We start from the raw sequence: 18,359 nt of genomic DNA, 5'->3' as shown, positions 1-18,359 counted from the left end.
ACCCGATATATTCATCTTTGTTTTCTTCCGTCACAAGGATATTGGAACCTCCCAACTTCAGATCATGTGAAGTAACTTTTCCCAGAATCTCCATGTCGACAGAAAAATACATTTCTAAGCCACATTCTTCAATGTTGTTGTCTCTGGATAAAAACAAAACAAACCAACAAAAAGCACGTGAGTATGCATATAACAAAGTATATAAATGGGTTTCAAATGAAAACCTCAAATGATACAAGAAATCTTCAAACCTTATCCAGATAAGGGAGTTATAAAATTCAGTGTCTATAGATTCCAAATCCTTAATAGTAAGTTTTTTACTTAGCATACGTTTGTAGAATGGTAAAGAGAAACCAGTGTCAATAAACTTTCCATGGAATAGTGCCTGTTGAGAAAAACAAAACATTTTAGTTAACATTACAAAATATTCTTTTGAGCACAATGATAAAACAGAAGTCATGACTCAATGGTATAAATTGTGAAAATTAAAATACAAAATGCAAAGCACAGAAAACAAATTAGAATGAAAAATTTATTTCACAGGTCAAACATATAATGTATAATCAAAACTATATATAATATAATATAATATAATATAATATAATATAATATGGAACTTTATTATCAACTCCCCCTACTTTTTAATATTTCTTTAATAATGAACTTAATTAATTAGGCACAGATATGAAAAGCCCCATGAACCTCTTTCCATTTCTATACTATCTGCAGGATCTCAACGTCATTATGCCTACGTACAGCACCAATACAGAAGGAAAGAAGCATCAGTGAGTTTTGATCTTATGGATATCTGAAACCACTCACTAAATCAATTATATTGGCCCTCAGCCCCTTATTCAGTTTATGATTCAGTCACCAAGTCACTGAAATTATCCTCTTACATAACTTCACCCCACACACACTGTATTTCGAACACAATCCCAAGCCTAGATAAATATCAATTTAAAATTTGCACTGCCTATAACATGGTAGAACATACCAGAAGCTACAAGCTAGAAGCTAGTTGTACCCAGCAACATCAGAGGAAACTATGTTGAGTTTCCCTGTCTCAGATGACTATTCACCACTGTGCCTCTGTCCTCAAATTTTTATTATCCTTATTGCACATAGGAAATAGAAACCAGGAAAACTTTTGTGTAATCCACCCGATCTGCTCACCATTAGCATCTGAACTCCCATATTCTTATTGCAAATAAACTTTCTATTACTTTTGTGAGCAGTACAGACTTCTCCTTTTTATTCAAGGTCATTGCTCCTATACTCCTTGTATTATTGACTTCAGCAAATTCTTTGTTCTCAGCTGGGCTTGGTGGCACATGGCTATAATTCCAGCACTCAGGAGGTTGAGGCAACAGGTTATCAGCCCAAGCAACAATAACAAAATACTACTCACTGGCATCAAATTCTCTGATACCTTACTACAAACTTTTCTAAAGCAGATGCTTATAATTTGCTTGAATATATACCAATCTTTCTACCCTACCACCTTAATAATTGATTGATGTAAGACACATCAGTAACACATGAAAGGGTTAACCATGCTGTCTTTGGAAAACACTTCCATTTTCTTCTAGGAATCAGTTACTCGATTTTCTAATCTCAAGTAGTTTTGTTTGTTTATGTTTTTCACTCCTTTTCATCTCCTCATCTTATAAATATCCCTTAATTCCTCTATCCACATTACTCTTTAACACAACAATGAACTTATGGTATTTCCTACATGTTTAGAACCCCAAATGCCTCTTTCTAACCTGGACATCTCCCCGTTGCCAGATTTGGCTATCTATCTGCTCTACACCTCCACTGGATGCCATACCCATCCTGAATGCAGAGGAAATACAACATTCTTTATTTTCCTTACCTCCAGTATTTATTTGTTCCTGCCACCAAAGCCTTATCTAAGGAAATAGCAATTTCAAGCAAATGTACAGGCCATGCATTTTAGTGCCTCACTTTACTTATGTCTTACGGTTAATCTCCCAGAAAACCTAGTACTTTCTAATTTCTGAATATATCTTGAATCCAAACCAATTTTCACATCTATTACTACACTATTTAGATCCAAAATCACTATGAGTCCTCACTCATATGTAACCTCTATGTGTGCTCTGTATATCTCTACCTCTGCTTTCCTCTGTGCACAGTTAAGAGGATTTTTTGTTGGTTTTCCTTACTTCATGACACTAACTGACCCACTCAAAACGTTTATATGACTCTCCTAAAAGTCTTACGTGGAATTTCTAAATCCCATCCCTCACCATATTTCCTTCCATATACTTTGCCCCAACCATGTTCTTTTCAACTAATGAGGCATTTCTAAATTCTGTAGCCTTTCCTGCTAAGCCATGAGCCTAAGTGCTCTTCTTGAAGGGATTCATGTGACCCAGTCTCTTGTCTTCTTCATGTTTCCATTCATGTTCAACCTTCAAAGGTCTCCTTTAATCCATTACATGAAAAAGTAACACCCCCCCTCCCCTGGCTCTTGCTTTATAGAATTTAATTTCCAAGAGTAGGAACTCTACCATTTTGTTTTGTCATTCTTTAATACCCAGTGCCTAGAAATGGGCATGGAATTATTTTAGACCCTCAGCAAATCCTTGCTAAATGATTAGTGGATAATGGAATGTAAAAATTAGAAACACCTCTCAAAGTACAACAATTCACAAGGGCAACTGCAAACCTTCTGTACTTGCATAGAAACTCTGGTTTTCCTTTGGCTAAATAACTATATACAATACCCCCTTTTTCCTCACACAAAGTGAGTAACCAATAAGGCTTTTACTTTTTTGTAATTTTATTTATTCTTCCTAAATTTCATTCCTACATATAATGTGTATCTTTAATCATATTCTCATTATCATGTTATCTCCCCTCTTCCAATGAACTTTTCTTCTTCTTAACAAATTCCTCCCCTTCTACGTACGTGTGTGTGTGTTTGTGTGTGAGAGAGAGAATGCATGTACATGTTTAAGCACATACATCCTATTGTATCTAATCTGGGTTGCTTGAATGAGCATGAGTGAAATACTGTTCCCCCAACAACTGAGAATTGCCTGTTAGTATTCAAGGAACCTATAAAGTCTCTTTCAAAAGATTTTTATACAATACACTTTTGTGCATGTCTGGTTATGTGGTATATACATGTGTGTGAAGACCCAAGGCTGATGTTGAGTCTTTCTAAATTATTTACCACAACACTGACACAGACTCAATCAAACCTGAAACTTGCAGTTTTAGCAAATTTACCCAGCCAGCTTGCTCTGAAGATCCAGTATTGCCTTCTGAGTATTGGAATTATAAGCAGGCCACTGAAGTATGAACTCTAGTCCTTGAGCCTGCTTGATAAGAAATTTACCCATTTAGATATCTCCCTAGTCCCTAGAACACTTCTGAAATAAGCAACACAGAAATAAAATAACTGAAATTTTGGAACTCACCATTGCAATAAAGCGACCAATAAAACAGAAGTATGAAAGATGATCAGGATTTATGGTTGATGCTGGATTTATCTGTAAACAATAGTTATTCTTGCCTGCATACTCAAATAAGCAATACATTGGGTTCAAAACTTCATGGGAAAGCAAGAAAAACCATTCTCTATAAGAAAATAAGTCAAGATTACTTTTAGTATTCACATATATGTGGATTTTTAAAAGGTCTTAAATATATCAGTAAGTAAATAAATGTGCGTGCACACAAATACACACACACTCTACACACACACTCACACCTAATTTCTTAGCCCTTCTCCATTTATATTTTATGATCTGGCTTTCCTTTCAAAGCCACTGCTAGTTCTGTACTGTCAAACTACAAACTCATGAATCCTCATGAATATGTTCTTTTCTACATTAAACTTTTATTTGGGTATCTTTCCTCAACTTCAATTCAGCCTATGTAGATTACACTTTTTCTCAACTCACACTTCAATCCAAACTCAGCAATTTGTGAAACAATTTCAGAGTATAGTACATATCTGTCATTGTATTCACTGTGCAATAACAATCTGAAAATATATTTTATGCATATTAACCTCTATATAGTTTCATTATTCTTAACTCTTATAGGCCATCTATAATAAATATTTAACAAGTTTTTGTTATGTTTTGGCATTTTTTTTTTTTTAAATTTTGTTGATGGTGGAAATGGAATTCAGGACTTCATGCATGCTAAGCAATGGATAAAGCCCTGAGCTATGTTCTGAGCCTCCATTACAGGTTCTAGTAAACATTTGATGGTGACATTGCAGCACACAGCACTGCTGCTATACAACAGTGAGGTGGTGTTTTTGTTTTTGAGTTAAGGTCTTACTTCATAGTTTAGGCTAGTCTGGAACTTGATACAAACTCTAGGCTAGCTTAGAGTTGGTAACAATCTTCCTGCCACAGGTTCCTAAGGGCTAGAATATCTGTCTTTTACAGAACAAATATATTCAAAATGGCAAAAATAAATAAATAAATAAATAAATAAAAAGGTGAAATCTTTGTGCTATGTGCTTACTAGTTTTTAACTGCCTATTTTGTTTCACTTCAATAATTTTTAACACAAAATAAACATTTACAAAATGTTCTAAAGCGGGATTTCAAACTCAAATATTTACTAAGATCAGTGTGAGTTCATGGGGCGGCCTTGCCACAATACCTATTCTTCATTATAAACCTGATAATAAATATTATTTGCTTTATGAAAAGAAAACTTCTAGGCACAATAATACAGTCTTCATACAATGGTGATAGCATACAATAGTGGGTACTATCTATCATAATGAGTGCATGCTATCCTAAAGGATTCAGCCAATCACTGCCAGAAAAAGCAGAAATTTGAGTATACTGTTATTAAAGAAAGCCAGAATTATTATTGTTGTAATAGTTGTTGTTCTTTGTTTGGTATCTTGAGATTGGCCTGGAACTTGCTAGGCAGACTAGGCTGGCCTCAAATAAAATCTGTCCACCTTTGCCTTCTGAGTGCTGGGATTAAAGCTATCACCACATTTATCTGAAGAAAAGACGCACTTTAAATTTTTCATCTCAATCTTGTAATTTGTGTGATACTATCAAGAAATTTGAAAGTTATTAAGTCATAACAGGTCACCTCTATGCCGGTTCCTATGGTCTGCTATTTTGTTAAATGTTTAATAGAGCTTTTCAAACATTCCCTGAAAGTACCTGAAGGGTATGAAGATAGTTGCTAAACAAAATCAACTATGAATTAATGTCAGCTCATAAAATTAAGTTCAGGCTCAAAATAGTACATGAACCAAGTAACTTCACTTTGTGGTTGAGCTGAAATAAGACATTTTTCTCAGAGAAGAGAAGTAAATCTAGTAAGAACCATACACATGTGCACACACCACACACACACACACACACACACACACACAGAGAGAGAGAGAGAGAGAGCGAATTAAATTTCCAACTGCTTCAGATCACTTTTAGAAAGCAGCAAACAAGAAAAAACTATATTGATCCAAAAGAAGAATGGATACATAACATGTCTTTACCCTACTACCAACACAAAAGAGGAGTTCCTAACTAGCAAGAGGCAGAACTGACTTTTTCAACACAAGCTCAGCTCTGCGCTCTCAAACTAGACACATGAGGCTGAAAGAATCATGACCCAACACATAAAAGTTAGCATGGCCTAAAGAAGACAATGAAGAAAACAGTAAAACAGCAAATGAAGAAAAATCACATGAGAAGCAGCAAAACACAGGGCAATTCTGCAAATGGTGACATGAAGACAGGTTTCAGAAAACCAAAATAGGAAAAGCACTAGGATCAAATGATTAAGATGACAGACACATAAGAGAAAAAGATAATAGACACATAAGACTGACAAAGGAGATTCCACATACCCATGATTGATGTTCCTGAAGAAAGAAAAGAACAAATAGAACAGAAAAAAAAATATTCAAAGATAAAATAGAAGAAACCTTCCCTGAAATTAAAGTTCTTAATATGTTCCTTAAAAAAAAGTCCAAATGCCAGGTGTGGTGGTGCACATCTTTAATCCCAGCACTCCAAAGGGGACAGAAGCAGGTGGATCTCTGTGAGTTCAAGGCCAGCATGGTCTACAGAGTGAGTTCTAGGACTGTCAGGACTACCCAGACAAACCCTGTCTTGGACACAAAACAAACCCAAAAGAGAAAAAACTAACAAAGAAACATTTGCAATGAAACTAGCATACTTTAAAGGACAGTGTGATACCCAGGGAAATTTTCCAACAAAGGTTTAGCCTTATACTACCTAGTGCTCACATTTAATGCTAAATCAACATAAGAATACTGGATAGACAGTGCTGTGCAAGAAACATCTTTCTAGAACAACTACACGACCATATCCCCCATGAACTCTTGAATAAGCACCTCAATGATGAGTCTAACCAACCAATACATGATCAAAAGTTAGTAGTAACAAAACAATGATACACAAAACCCGATCACATGAATTTAAGCTATTCAAACACAGAACTGGAACAAGTAACTAAGACAAACAATACTTCACAAAAGAATATGAATGTTAGCATGTCAGGCACTGAGGAAAAAAATATGTTCTCTCTTTTCTTTTGAATGTCTAGGCATTTCTGAAATTGAGAAAAACTCATTCATAATGCATGTAACATGAATATTTTCTGGATAGAAGTGCTTACTGAAAACATGTAATAATGTTTTGGTTAAAAAATAGGTTAATAGAAACATTGACAAACGCACAGCAATACTACGTATCTACTTCTACCAGGTATGACTTTGGTTCTGCACTTCTGTTAGCTACACTGAAATTGTGATTCCTAATTCTGTGAAAATCTATGAAAATCTGAATTCTTGGGAATACTTAGTGAAACTGTTAAATTTTAAAAAATGCCAATTTAGATTTGTGTGAAGCAATTAAGGGAGAAAACAAAGAAAAAAGGATTTTCATTAACTACTTCTCTAAACAACACTGTTAGCTTTTCGGTAAAAGCAGAAAATTTTATTTTCCAAATAAACTCAGTTCAGAGCAAAAGCACAAATAAAAGTGATATACAGTGTTAAAATAGCAAAATTAATTAAAAAAAACCCTGTAAACCCATTAATTATGCTATACCCATATGTAGAATATTATACAGCTGTCTGGTAAAACTTTAGCATGTACAGAAGAATCATCATAACAGTTGGACCCTGCCCTTTGATGCAGGCAAAATATTCTGAGTTCTCTGGTCCCCAGAACCGATGTCTGGGCATGTGGTCATGGTGACCCACCTGTAATCCCAGTACATGGCATGTGAAGATAGAAAATCCCAGAAATGGTTGGCTAATCATACCAGCTCATATGCTGAACTCTAGATTCAGCAAGAGACCATGCCTAAACATATAAGGTAGAAAGGGATAGAGGAAACCACATGTCAACCTCAGGGCTCCACATATATTGCACACACCCCTAGATAACATTCACCCATGTACACACATGTGTACCATACTCATGCAAGTACACATACAAGCATACCATACATATATACAAAAAAGTGAAAATAATGATTATCCAATATAACTCTGGTTGCTACTGAACAAAGTAAATTAATATATTCATATATCTTTTACAGATACATTCACTGCAGATGACAAAACAGACTTATTACTAAGCAGTAACTTTTAACTTTACCTTGCAAGGCCACCATAATCAAGGCCTTCTTCTCCTCTAAATATTACATATAATCGCCTCCTTAAGTCATATGGTTTTAATGCCATGATCTAATTAAAGACAAAAATATGAATATTTAGACATTTACACTGTATAAGTTACTTCCAAAATAATTCAATTTAAATTTAATCTGTATTTTCGAAAGTACACATTTCAATATCTCATATTTAATTCTGCAGTTCATCTGGTTTGTTCCATAAACCAGCTAAAAATGGACAAAACTTCAAGTTTTCTCTGACTCACTTTCATATATTCTTCCCTCTTCTACTGTTAAATAGTTTTACTTAGAGTTAGTGGTAGGAGAGGACAAGTTAGATTACCTTTTCTGTCCTTCCCCTCTTTGAGTTTTATACTCTTTCAACATATAACTGGTAAGCTTTTCTCTGCAGCAATATTGTAAGGTGAAATGACTATTTATGAGTCTCACCTACATCACATCTTCTAACTCTCAAGAGGATAGAAATTCAACTGCAATATATATATATGTGTGTGTGTGTGTGTGTGTGTGTGTGTATACACACACATATGTGTAATATATAATATATATATTTATATGTGTGTATAACATACATTATATGTATATATGTATATGTATATATATACATATATGTTATATACATACAATAGCATTTCTTAAAATAAGATCAAAATAATTTTATAATCTATGTTTCTTGGGGATAAAAATTTATATCTAGTATCATCCATCAAAATAGCAGCCAAGATTGGCAGGTCTGGGTCCAAACACAGCTCACTAACAGGATTCCCTAGGAAGCAATTATGGACTTAACCCTATATCTGAACATATTCAAGACAGGAAAAGTAAAATAATTAAATGAATTTAGATACACAGTTGCTAAAAGCAATTCAAATACAATTCTGAACAAGTCATTTGTAAAAACACACTTGGAACTTGGCTCAGAATTAGTCACTCATACACAAAAGCAGTTGGATAATAGCTACAACGGCTACCTTTTCTAAAGCTTAAACAATAGCTAGTAAAATGAGGATGATGTAAAAGTCTCTTTCAGTATTACTATCCCAATTTAACCAGTACAAAAAAAAAAACCACAACCAGCATGGCACAATAACCCACAGGTTGCCAGTAGTGTCAAACACACCTAGATAGTAACCAACAGCTCTGTAATTGGACCTAAGACTGCTTCAATGAGAGGGATATCATGCCTGGTACTGGAAACCAAGCCAATTACCCAGCAATAGTGAAGTCATAGATCCTGGAAGAGAACCTCTTCACTAAACTAGTATATTCTCTAACTGCATTGTAAATATTTGTTCTTATACCCACAGGTAAGTGTAGTTCTTACCCTTCATCAAAGAACATTCTCTTTGCAACAGAAGAGACTATTACCGAACACAACCAATGAAAATGTAGAGTTGTGGAGCCCAATCCCAACTGATATATCTACAAAACAACTCCCACACCTAAGGCACAGAGATGATTGCAGAAAAAGGGTCAGAAATCTTTTAAGAGCCAAAGGATCAGGGAGCTTGTTGTGAAATTGTTTCTCCTAGAAATGTTAGAAGCTACACCCATGAAGTCTCAAAACATGAGTGCTTAACCATGAGTGAGAACAAGGACGACACCAAAGGGCATGCTAATATGGATGAGGGAAGGTTCTCAAGGCCTCAGGCCTATACTATATACAGAACTACAGAAAACTAAGGAATGCTGAGAGCAGGAGAAATAGTCTTTTCTAGGGAAGAGCATACCAATTGGCTATTTAATACCACATAGTCAGCCATAAAAACCTATATATACCAATTAACATTACACAAAATAAATAGGTTGCATTCATGTATTTGAGGTGATATATTGTTTATGACTGAGGATTCAGAAAGCAAAGTAAGTCACAAGCTGTAGAAGCCAGGCACACATCTTTAATCCTTGGACTCAGGATTAAGAGACAGATGGATCTCTGTGAGTCCAAGGACACCCAAACCTACACAAGAGTGAATCAATCCAAAAAAGAATTAAAGCTCACACCTTTAATCCCAACATTAGGGAAGTATATAAGACAGAAGCAAGGTCTCAGAGAGGCATTCATTCTCCAGCCACACTGAAGATAGGAGCATTCATTCTCCAGCCATGCTGAGGAGAGACAGCAATTTGAGGCTTGGGGAAGAGCTCCTGGATGGGTCAGCCCTTTTAGCCTGAGCTTGAGGTGAGAGCTAGTGGCCAGCTGCTTTGCTTTTCTGATATTCAGCTTGAAGTTTGAACCCCAGTATCAGTCTCTGTCTGGGTCATTTATTTTTCATGTTACATGATTAGGAATGAATATATATATATATATATATATATATATATATATATATATATATATTTAGTTTAAAAAAAAAAGGTTATAAATTTGGAAAAGAGCCAGAAGGGGTATATGGGAGAGTATGGGGGGGGGGGGATTTGAGTACACAAGAAAGTTATAGTCATTGCTTTAGAGAGTAGAAAGATCATGAAAAATTCTCAACTTCTTCATTATACTCATTCATAAGTATTTACTGAACAACTATCCTATGAAAGGCACTATTAAAGGACAAAGGTAAACAGACAGTCCACATCTTCATGAAGCAAGCATTCCAGTAAGGGAAAAAGGGAGTGGGGAGTGTTACAAAAATGATAAAATAGAAATGATTAGAAAATGAGGAAAGAGGGAACTGTTATTTTAAACAACATGCTCAGGCTAGATGAAGCACAGTAAAGACTAGAAGTCAGAATGAACATAAAAGAGTTACTAATATCCATCAATTTGATTTGTTAGCATTTTCACAAATTTTACAGATGTGAAAACAGACTTACTCCAAATGCTGTTCAAACTTTATTTTAGTAAGTATACAGCTACATTATTTCATTTATCCGTTTGTTTGTTGGTTGGTTGGTTTTTAAGGCAGACTCTCACTATGTTACCTTACACGACTAGGAATTCACAAAGCTCTACCTGTCTCTGCTTTTAGAATGCTGAGATTGAAGGCATGTGATACCATGCCCAGTTATACCTAAATTCTTCATTGTTCTAGTCTCCCACTTTTATCTATAAAATGGAGATGATGCTAGGAGTTCTCTCACAGAGATGCTGTGAGGAGGGAAGAAAAAGCAACTAAAAAATTGTCAATAATTGTCAAACAGTCATGACTTATTACATGATGAAGTTTCATTTTATTTTATGAATATGGATGCTTTAACTCCATGTATGCCTTAAGCATACATAATAAAGTTTAATGTAAATACTAATGTAATCACTCAAGGAGCAAGGCCTATTATAAATACTTAAAGACTCAAATGCTTTTAACTCCCTTTAGAAGCACAGAATAAAATAAGAAGTACTGTTTCATTTTGATAATACCTTCCTTACCTGTTGGAAGGAATCTTCAAATAAAGTCTGCCGGGACACATTGATCTTTACATGACTGGGTAGTGCATTAGACTAAAAACAAAAATATCACACCATGTAAGCCACAGCATATGTATTCCATAATTATCAGACTAAATGATTATAAGTGAGATTTATTTACCACTGTAGTACCTGGCACAAGTAACGGAAGTGAGCAAGCTTCCACCTAAAGCTGCGTTCATAAGCAATCTGTGGACCACCTTTTGTTCTACAAAGAAGCATAACAAATCAAACTGTAATATAAGTATGAAACAATGTGTGTCGGATCATAATATGACTAAGGAAAGCTATTTACTGGCGATAATCACAGGTGTATTCGTTAGGACAATGGAGGCGTGAGTCATGAAGGTTGTCCCATCAGCAGACCACATACACAGAGAGACTCCAAGTAGGGACAGGTCTATTGATAAGCCCTTCATTTATAGAAGGCCTAAAGTCTACTACAGACTACTTAAAATCTTTTATAATCTTTTTCTTCTATTTTATTTGTGAAAAAAAAAATACAAGCAGAATTCTGATAATTCCTAAAGCTGAGGAAGTCAGGGATTCTAGATTAAGGGAACATGAGGAAAAAACCCTAGCCCTCATCTTAAACCTAATCTGAACAAAAACAAAACAAAGCATAAATAATTCTTGGAGCAAGTTACATGCAGATCATGTGGCTCAGCTGGACAATGAGAAAAGAGGCAGATACAAGAGTCTGCTGCGAATGAGGCGGCCTGCTTCTTTTGCCTAGACGGTCTCGAAAAAAATACAGGAACTTTCATGGTAGAGTGAACATAAAACACTGTCTTCTGCTGTCACAATCCGGGAAGTTAATTCATCCAAGAAAGTTTACCAAACACTTGACAGGGCCCTGGCATTCTTCTAGACAGTGAAAGCATTATTTGTTAGTAACATGGGGGAAAAGTGGCTGTTTCATGTATATATCAATGAAAGAAATAGACAAGAATGAAAAAGTAAACAATATATTGTATGTTTTAATGAAATAAGTGGCTTATTACTTCTTAAAGGGGCCATGTTAAAAGAAAAAAAAATAAACAGGAAAATAATACTGTAAGATAAAAATGAGCTAACATAACTGAAATGCTTAGGATAATCTTTGGCATATAGTAGTTATTATACACATATATGCTATTGTTATGTAAAATAATATATATGTGTATATGTTATATATTATTAAATTAAGAAATGGCATCCCACAAATCCATTCTGGAATTATATAGAGCAAAACCAATTATAGCTGAATATTACTTTTGCATGTTTTCTTGAACCAAAAATGGCTTGTTTCTAAATTTGGAGCTGCATTAGAGACTAAACCTCTTGTCTTCACTAAGTAGTATTTTTAAACTTCAGGTTTCCACTTACACAGATGACTTCCCATTGCGAGGATCTTTGAATGTTGTTGTTCTTGTGTTATGATCAACAAAGTACCTAACACCTTCCCGAGTATACCTGATTTCCCAGCCTTCTGGCAGGGGTTCTTCATTTGGTAAGCTGTAAGATAAAAAAGAAAAAAAAAAATCACAATCATATGATGGGTATGTTTCAGGTACTTACAGGCTACTGATTCTATCCATCTACCCGCATGTGATAACTTAAGACTTTAGTGTACACATACCCTTGAGTTCTTGGGTCTTCCCATTGGGTTGTTTTTGTATTATGATTCACAAAGTAAACTCTGTCTGTTGAATCCACTCTTTTTTCTAAAACATAAAGTATAAATAACATTCAATAACAATTTGATATTTATATACCTTTCACATATTTTTATAAATATCATATCAGCTTACCCCAGCCTGGTGGTAAAGGTCCGTATGGATCATTTTCTGCAGCTAACATTGAAGCCTGGTTGAAAAAGAGGTTGGAGACAGATATAAGAAATATACTATTATACTAAGCAATTAATAACCATATCTTATAATTTTTAAAAAAATGTTATAAAGGAATATGAATACAAAAATTTCAAGAAACAAAGTTCAAAAGTATTATGAAGAGCAGCCATCAGCTGATATAATTATTAGTAAATAATTTAGAGATAATGTAGTAATATCAATAAGCTAATTTCCTAGTCCTTTCCAAGGAGTAAGAGGAGATGGGTAAACAGTATATGGAGATTATTCTATTTAAATGAGATTATATTATTTGTTCAAAAATAGAAAAATCATTATAGTATAATTATTCTGAAAAATAATTGTTCAATGGTAATATATACACATCTTGATGAATGTTGATAGTACTGCCACAAACTGTGCTAACTGTACTCATTATCCATCTTTATCTTGTCTGTCTTTATAATTTAATCACTAGGTTTGAGGTAGCAAAGTGCTCATAAGGAATAGTCCATTGAATCTGGATTAGTAACCATGTAAAATGATCAATTCTGGCCAATGATGCAAAAGCAGAAGTCCCTGATAAGGGCTTCCTTTGCTAAGCTGCTAAGCAAATATGCAGGGGCTGCTAAGTACAAGGACCTGCTACAGGAAAGCTCTCTCCTTTCAGTTTACCCTTTCTTTTCATGGCAGAGATACTGGAAATAAGGCCAAGGGCAGCAGCTCCTATGTTCACACTAGCAGGCAAAATGAAAGGCAATATTAGAAGGTGCAGGGAAGATGCATAGCAATAGACGATGTAGATGATCAGGGAATGTGCATGACAATAGATGGTACAAGGAAAGATGCATGGTAAAAGATGGTGCCAGTAAAAATGCATGAAGAGATGGTGCAGGTAAGGTGGGTAACAACAGATGATGGTGGTTAGATGGTGTAGGTAAACTGAATGACAACAGAAGGTGTAGATAAAGTGCATGACAAGAGATAGCATAGGCAAAAAATATGATAATAGTTGGTGCAGGCAAAATGCATAAAAATAGATGATGCCCTAAAAGGCAGAACTCTGATGATTGAGGGCACTGTAAGCCAGAGAATGAGTCTTTCTTACCCCAGCTTTGGTATTCAACTGAAGTAGCTTAACTTGCATCCATTTAAGAGGATTGTGTTACTTAGCAGAAAGTATTTTAACACATATCCAATACCTAATTTTGCCCTGTTTACAAACTTTCATGCACACAAAGTCCTTCCTACACAGAACAAAATAAACCTCATGGTACAAACTTTCTCATTTACAATATACTGGATGAGCACCCTAATCCAAAATCTAAAATATTCCAAAGACAGAAAAATTTCAAGAATGCTTATCCATTTATACAAACCAGAAATAATATTAAAGATTAGCCAAAAATAAAATAAAGCAAACAAACCATTGAAACGTAGTCTACATATTTTACAAAGCCACCTAAGCAAGGGAAAGGTAACATTAACACCTCATAATTTGCTAATTACCGAATAGAGGTATCGTTGGTTGAATTGTTGCATAGCTCCCTGCAATTGATTCCGCTGAGATTGCCACTGTTCAAAATTTCGAACAGATTCCATGGTAGGCCGCTGCCAGGTTGTTGTTCTGGTGTTATGATCCACATAATAAACTCTTCCACGATCATCAACTCTTCTTTCCCAACTACCACAAATAAACAATAAAAATGAAGCAATGAGTCATTTCCTGATAAACTAAAACATACATATTTTTACTTTATCTATTGGCACTGCTAGGGATGGATCCAGGCAAATAAGCACATTAGGCAAGTTCTCTACCTGCTGAGCTGCAACCTAGTCTTGATCTTTTGAGACAGGGTGAAGCTATGTAGACCACATTGGTCTTAATCTAGTGAACCAGTTGGCTTTCAACTCACAATTTTCCTGTCTCTCCCCAACCCCCACGTGCTAAGATTATAGGAATATGCCATCATATCTGGCTATTTTTATTCTTCAAAAGAGGATATGAATCCATGAAGTATTTATCTTTGCTAAATTCCTTTCTATCAGACAGACTTACTCCTCACTTCTTGAGAAACAGTTTTCAGGCACGTGGTCAGAAGGAACCTTTTCAGTTTCATTTCACAGAGTCCCCTCAGAGGCCTCATAAGAGAGCCCAACCAGTGAGCTGCTGGTGTCCAAGTGTGCCTTGTGTGTCCTCCTGTCATGGCACTCTTGTAACTGCAGAAGAGTGGAGGCCCTGTTCTGTATCTCTTATCAACCAGAAGGAAAGAACTCAGTACTTGGCCCTAATAGTATTAATTGAGAACTTATTTCTCGAAAATGTAAATGTGGTGTTTCAATATAGGACATCTGAAGACTCATTTTAAATAAATAGGATCACCATGTTATAGTCATTCATGTAATCCATTGAGAACCATAACATAAAGTCTATTTCACTAAACCACTGTCAAAAAATTATAGAGACTATCTTTAAATTCTTATTTATTCTTAATTTAAGATATATTAAGAAGTTATACATAAAACTATACATAAAAACATAACTAAAGACTCATAAGGACAATGTATTACCCTGGAGGCAAAGGCTGTGGTCTCTCCCATGTGGTAGTTCTAGTATTATGATCCACATAATAAGTTCTACCATGAGGATCTTTTCTCTGTTCCCACCTATAATAAAAGTATGAAAATAGAAGTAAAAAACAAAATCTGAAAATATTCATTACAAACAGGCTCTACTTCACAAAGTCCACACATTCATAACATATAAACATGCGCGCGTGCGCACACACACTCACACACACTTTGTTTTTTGTTTGTTTGTTTTTCTAAGAGGTTTCTCTGTGTAGCCCTGTCTGACCTTGAACTAATAGACACCCACCTGCCTCTGGCTTCTAAGTGGGCTAAATGCTGGGGTTAAAGGCCTGAACCACCACTGCCAAGCTATAAAGGTATTTTAATCTCTTAATTATTGTTTCTTCATAACAGAACTGGAAACTAAATAACTATAGTAAAGAAATAGAGCATAGAATACTTAAAATTTTTAAATTTACCAATTTACATGCTTCCAAATTAGCAGAAAAGAAAAATAATCAAACTAAAAGAATTTCAGCACTAAATGCCAATGAGTAATATCTGTTTTAAAATTGTACATCTAAAAGGTTTCTAGCAGAAGCACCTTAAAGACATGGTGGTACTGTCCCTGACAATTCTGCCATCTCTGTGCATACAGGTTACTGTGCACATCTATTCTACCCCTTGTTTTGGTAGTCCTGTGAATGAACATCACAAACTTATCTTTTACTGAAATCCTCTCAATCTATTTTTCCAACTTTGATTTTCTTTCTTGGTTCCCCATTTCTTCTTCTCTGCTATTTTCTCAATATGATATATAGGAGGAGGAAAAATTTTTAAAATAAAAACATCACCCTAATGGCTAGTTTTCAGGGTGCTGGAAACTGTCAGGCAGGCTGCTTGGCTGCTTAAGGAGAAAAGACATCAACAGTCATACCCAGCATTGGACCTTGCATGATAATACTGACCTGCCAGATAAAATGTGCCCACTGGTCAGATTGTGATTAGACAATTTATGGAGTAATCAGCTATGCTCTTGATTGGATATGAGGCTTGTTCTACTGAAGGGAACTCATGTCTGGTATTGACAGCTGGTCAAAACCCATGAGTCGGACAGTCACAGGCCCTCATGAAGAACCCACTGATGCTGTTTGCCATAGCATCATGTCGTCTGTCTAATAATATACTTACATACATAAACTTGTACTATTCTAAACTGTGGTCAGAGAAGCCTCTTAATGCAAAGGGTAGTGGTTACACAAAGCCTTATAACCATTCAAAGTGCTGAGAAGTGCTAAGTGACTTCAGCTGTAGAAGGACATCTCTGTCACTCCCCTTGTTAAGGCTCAAGGAACGTTATGGAAGAGGGCACATATGGGGAAGTATGCTGTGAAATGCTATCCTCAGGACATGTCATGGCTCTTGCACACATAAACTCAGTGGCAAAGTTACCTGTTTAATATCTGCACAAGAGCATGGCAGTGAAAACTTTAAAATGTAACGGGGAGGGGTTTTCAAGGTCCCACCCCCAAGTAGGTTGAACAAGCCATGTTGAGCAAGGCAGTAAGCAGCACCCTTCCAAGGCCTCTGTATCAGCTCCTGCCCCATGTACATATAGACAGCATTAACTGAATACAGTGGGGTAATAGAGGAGAAAAAGGAGGACATGAAGTTGGGAGGGAGCTATACTGGGGGGATGGGGAAGCTGGGGGAGGGTGGTAGGAGGAATATGATTAAGATGCATTATATACTTGTATAAAATTTTCAAATAAATTAAAAATTCTCATGTTTCCACATTTCACCTTCATTTTCAATTTTAAAGTAAAACAAATTGAAAATATGTTTATTTCTGTTAAACACAGGAATTCAATTTAATTTTAACTGTCAAAGAAGCCTTTAGTTATTCACTTATTTCCCTTCTTTTGTCTTCATATACTAAGGCTGCATATAATACAATTACTTCCTAAGACCTGGTCATGCCTATACATTCATACTTAAAAATAACATAAACACAAATTCATTCAATAATTATTTGTTACAACTAAGGAAATTGTCAAGAATGCTCAGGCAATACCCATAAACAATAAAAAATCCCCAAATTTATACTTACACTAAAATCATAGAAATGATTAAATTTACAGATTAAATTATCAAGGCATACAATACTGTACCAACATTCATACTATTCTGCACATCAAAAATAAAAATTATTCCTCTTAGAGAATATCACAAAAATAAGTGACATGAAATTTTAGATTTTTTTCATTTGTTCCTTTCTAGAAAAAGTTCATAGGAAAAGAAAGATTTAAATAGAGAATTTAGATTTCATAGGCATTTCAGGAATGCCTATAACATACACCTCAGGCCATTTACTTATCTGAACAGTTAAGAATCAAAACCAGCAGCATTTCTGGCGATTTCCAGCAATGGTACTTTTGCTATTTTTAAGTAATGATTTCTAAAATCACTCCTTATTGCAATAGTCTCTGGTTTCTAAATGCATTCTTCATTATTTTAAATATAGCTTTGATTTTTATAAAAATGATACATACTTTCCAATAAGTTATAATACTTTCATACTTAAATAGACTCTTACAGTGTATGGGTCACACAAACAAATATACCTTCCCCCCCCCCATCACTTTATAATCTCATCTCCATGGCAACATTTTCAAACCATTTGTACAAGCTCTGGTATTTACCTCTTTTCTTATTAACATGCTTAACTTCATACTACTTAATTTCAAGTAAAATGTATTGACTTCTGAAGCCATAGGTCTCTTTCCTAAACACCAGAAACACTTAACACCTTCTTCCCAACCACACTAATATCCTTCCAATTGTGTAATTGGTTACTCAAC

The 18,359-nt window shown here is 35.1% G+C and overlaps 1 protein-coding gene across 1 annotated transcript in view; it reads right to left on the bottom strand.

Moving 5' to 3' along the window:
• The window catches only part of Wwp1 (WW domain containing E3 ubiquitin protein ligase 1), a 95,760-nt gene that overhangs the window by 17,025 nt on the left and 60,376 nt on the right, over positions 1-18,359 (bottom strand). The window contains exons 10-20 of the mRNA XM_051198436.1: positions 15,499-15,594; positions 14,437-14,611; positions 12,889-12,943; positions 12,717-12,801; positions 12,464-12,592; positions 11,228-11,303; positions 11,057-11,128; positions 7,656-7,744; positions 3,456-3,615; positions 252-385; positions 3-143 (exon numbers count right to left, since the gene is read on the bottom strand). Of these exons, the coding sequence (XP_051054393.1) occupies positions 3-143; positions 252-385; positions 3,456-3,615; positions 7,656-7,744; positions 11,057-11,128; positions 11,228-11,303; positions 12,464-12,592; positions 12,717-12,801; positions 12,889-12,943; positions 14,437-14,611; positions 15,499-15,594 (1,212 nt within the window). The remainder of the gene's footprint in view (positions 1-2; positions 144-251; positions 386-3,455; positions 3,616-7,655; positions 7,745-11,056; positions 11,129-11,227; positions 11,304-12,463; positions 12,593-12,716; positions 12,802-12,888; positions 12,944-14,436; positions 14,612-15,498; positions 15,595-18,359) is intronic.

The sequence above is a fragment of the Phodopus roborovskii genome, unplaced genomic scaffold, assembly GCF_943737965.1.
Source record: "Phodopus roborovskii unplaced genomic scaffold, PHOROB, whole genome shotgun sequence".
In the NCBI taxonomy this organism is placed as follows: domain Eukaryota; kingdom Metazoa; phylum Chordata; class Mammalia; order Rodentia; family Cricetidae; genus Phodopus; species Phodopus roborovskii.
This window is presented reverse-complemented; position numbering and strand designations above follow the sequence as displayed.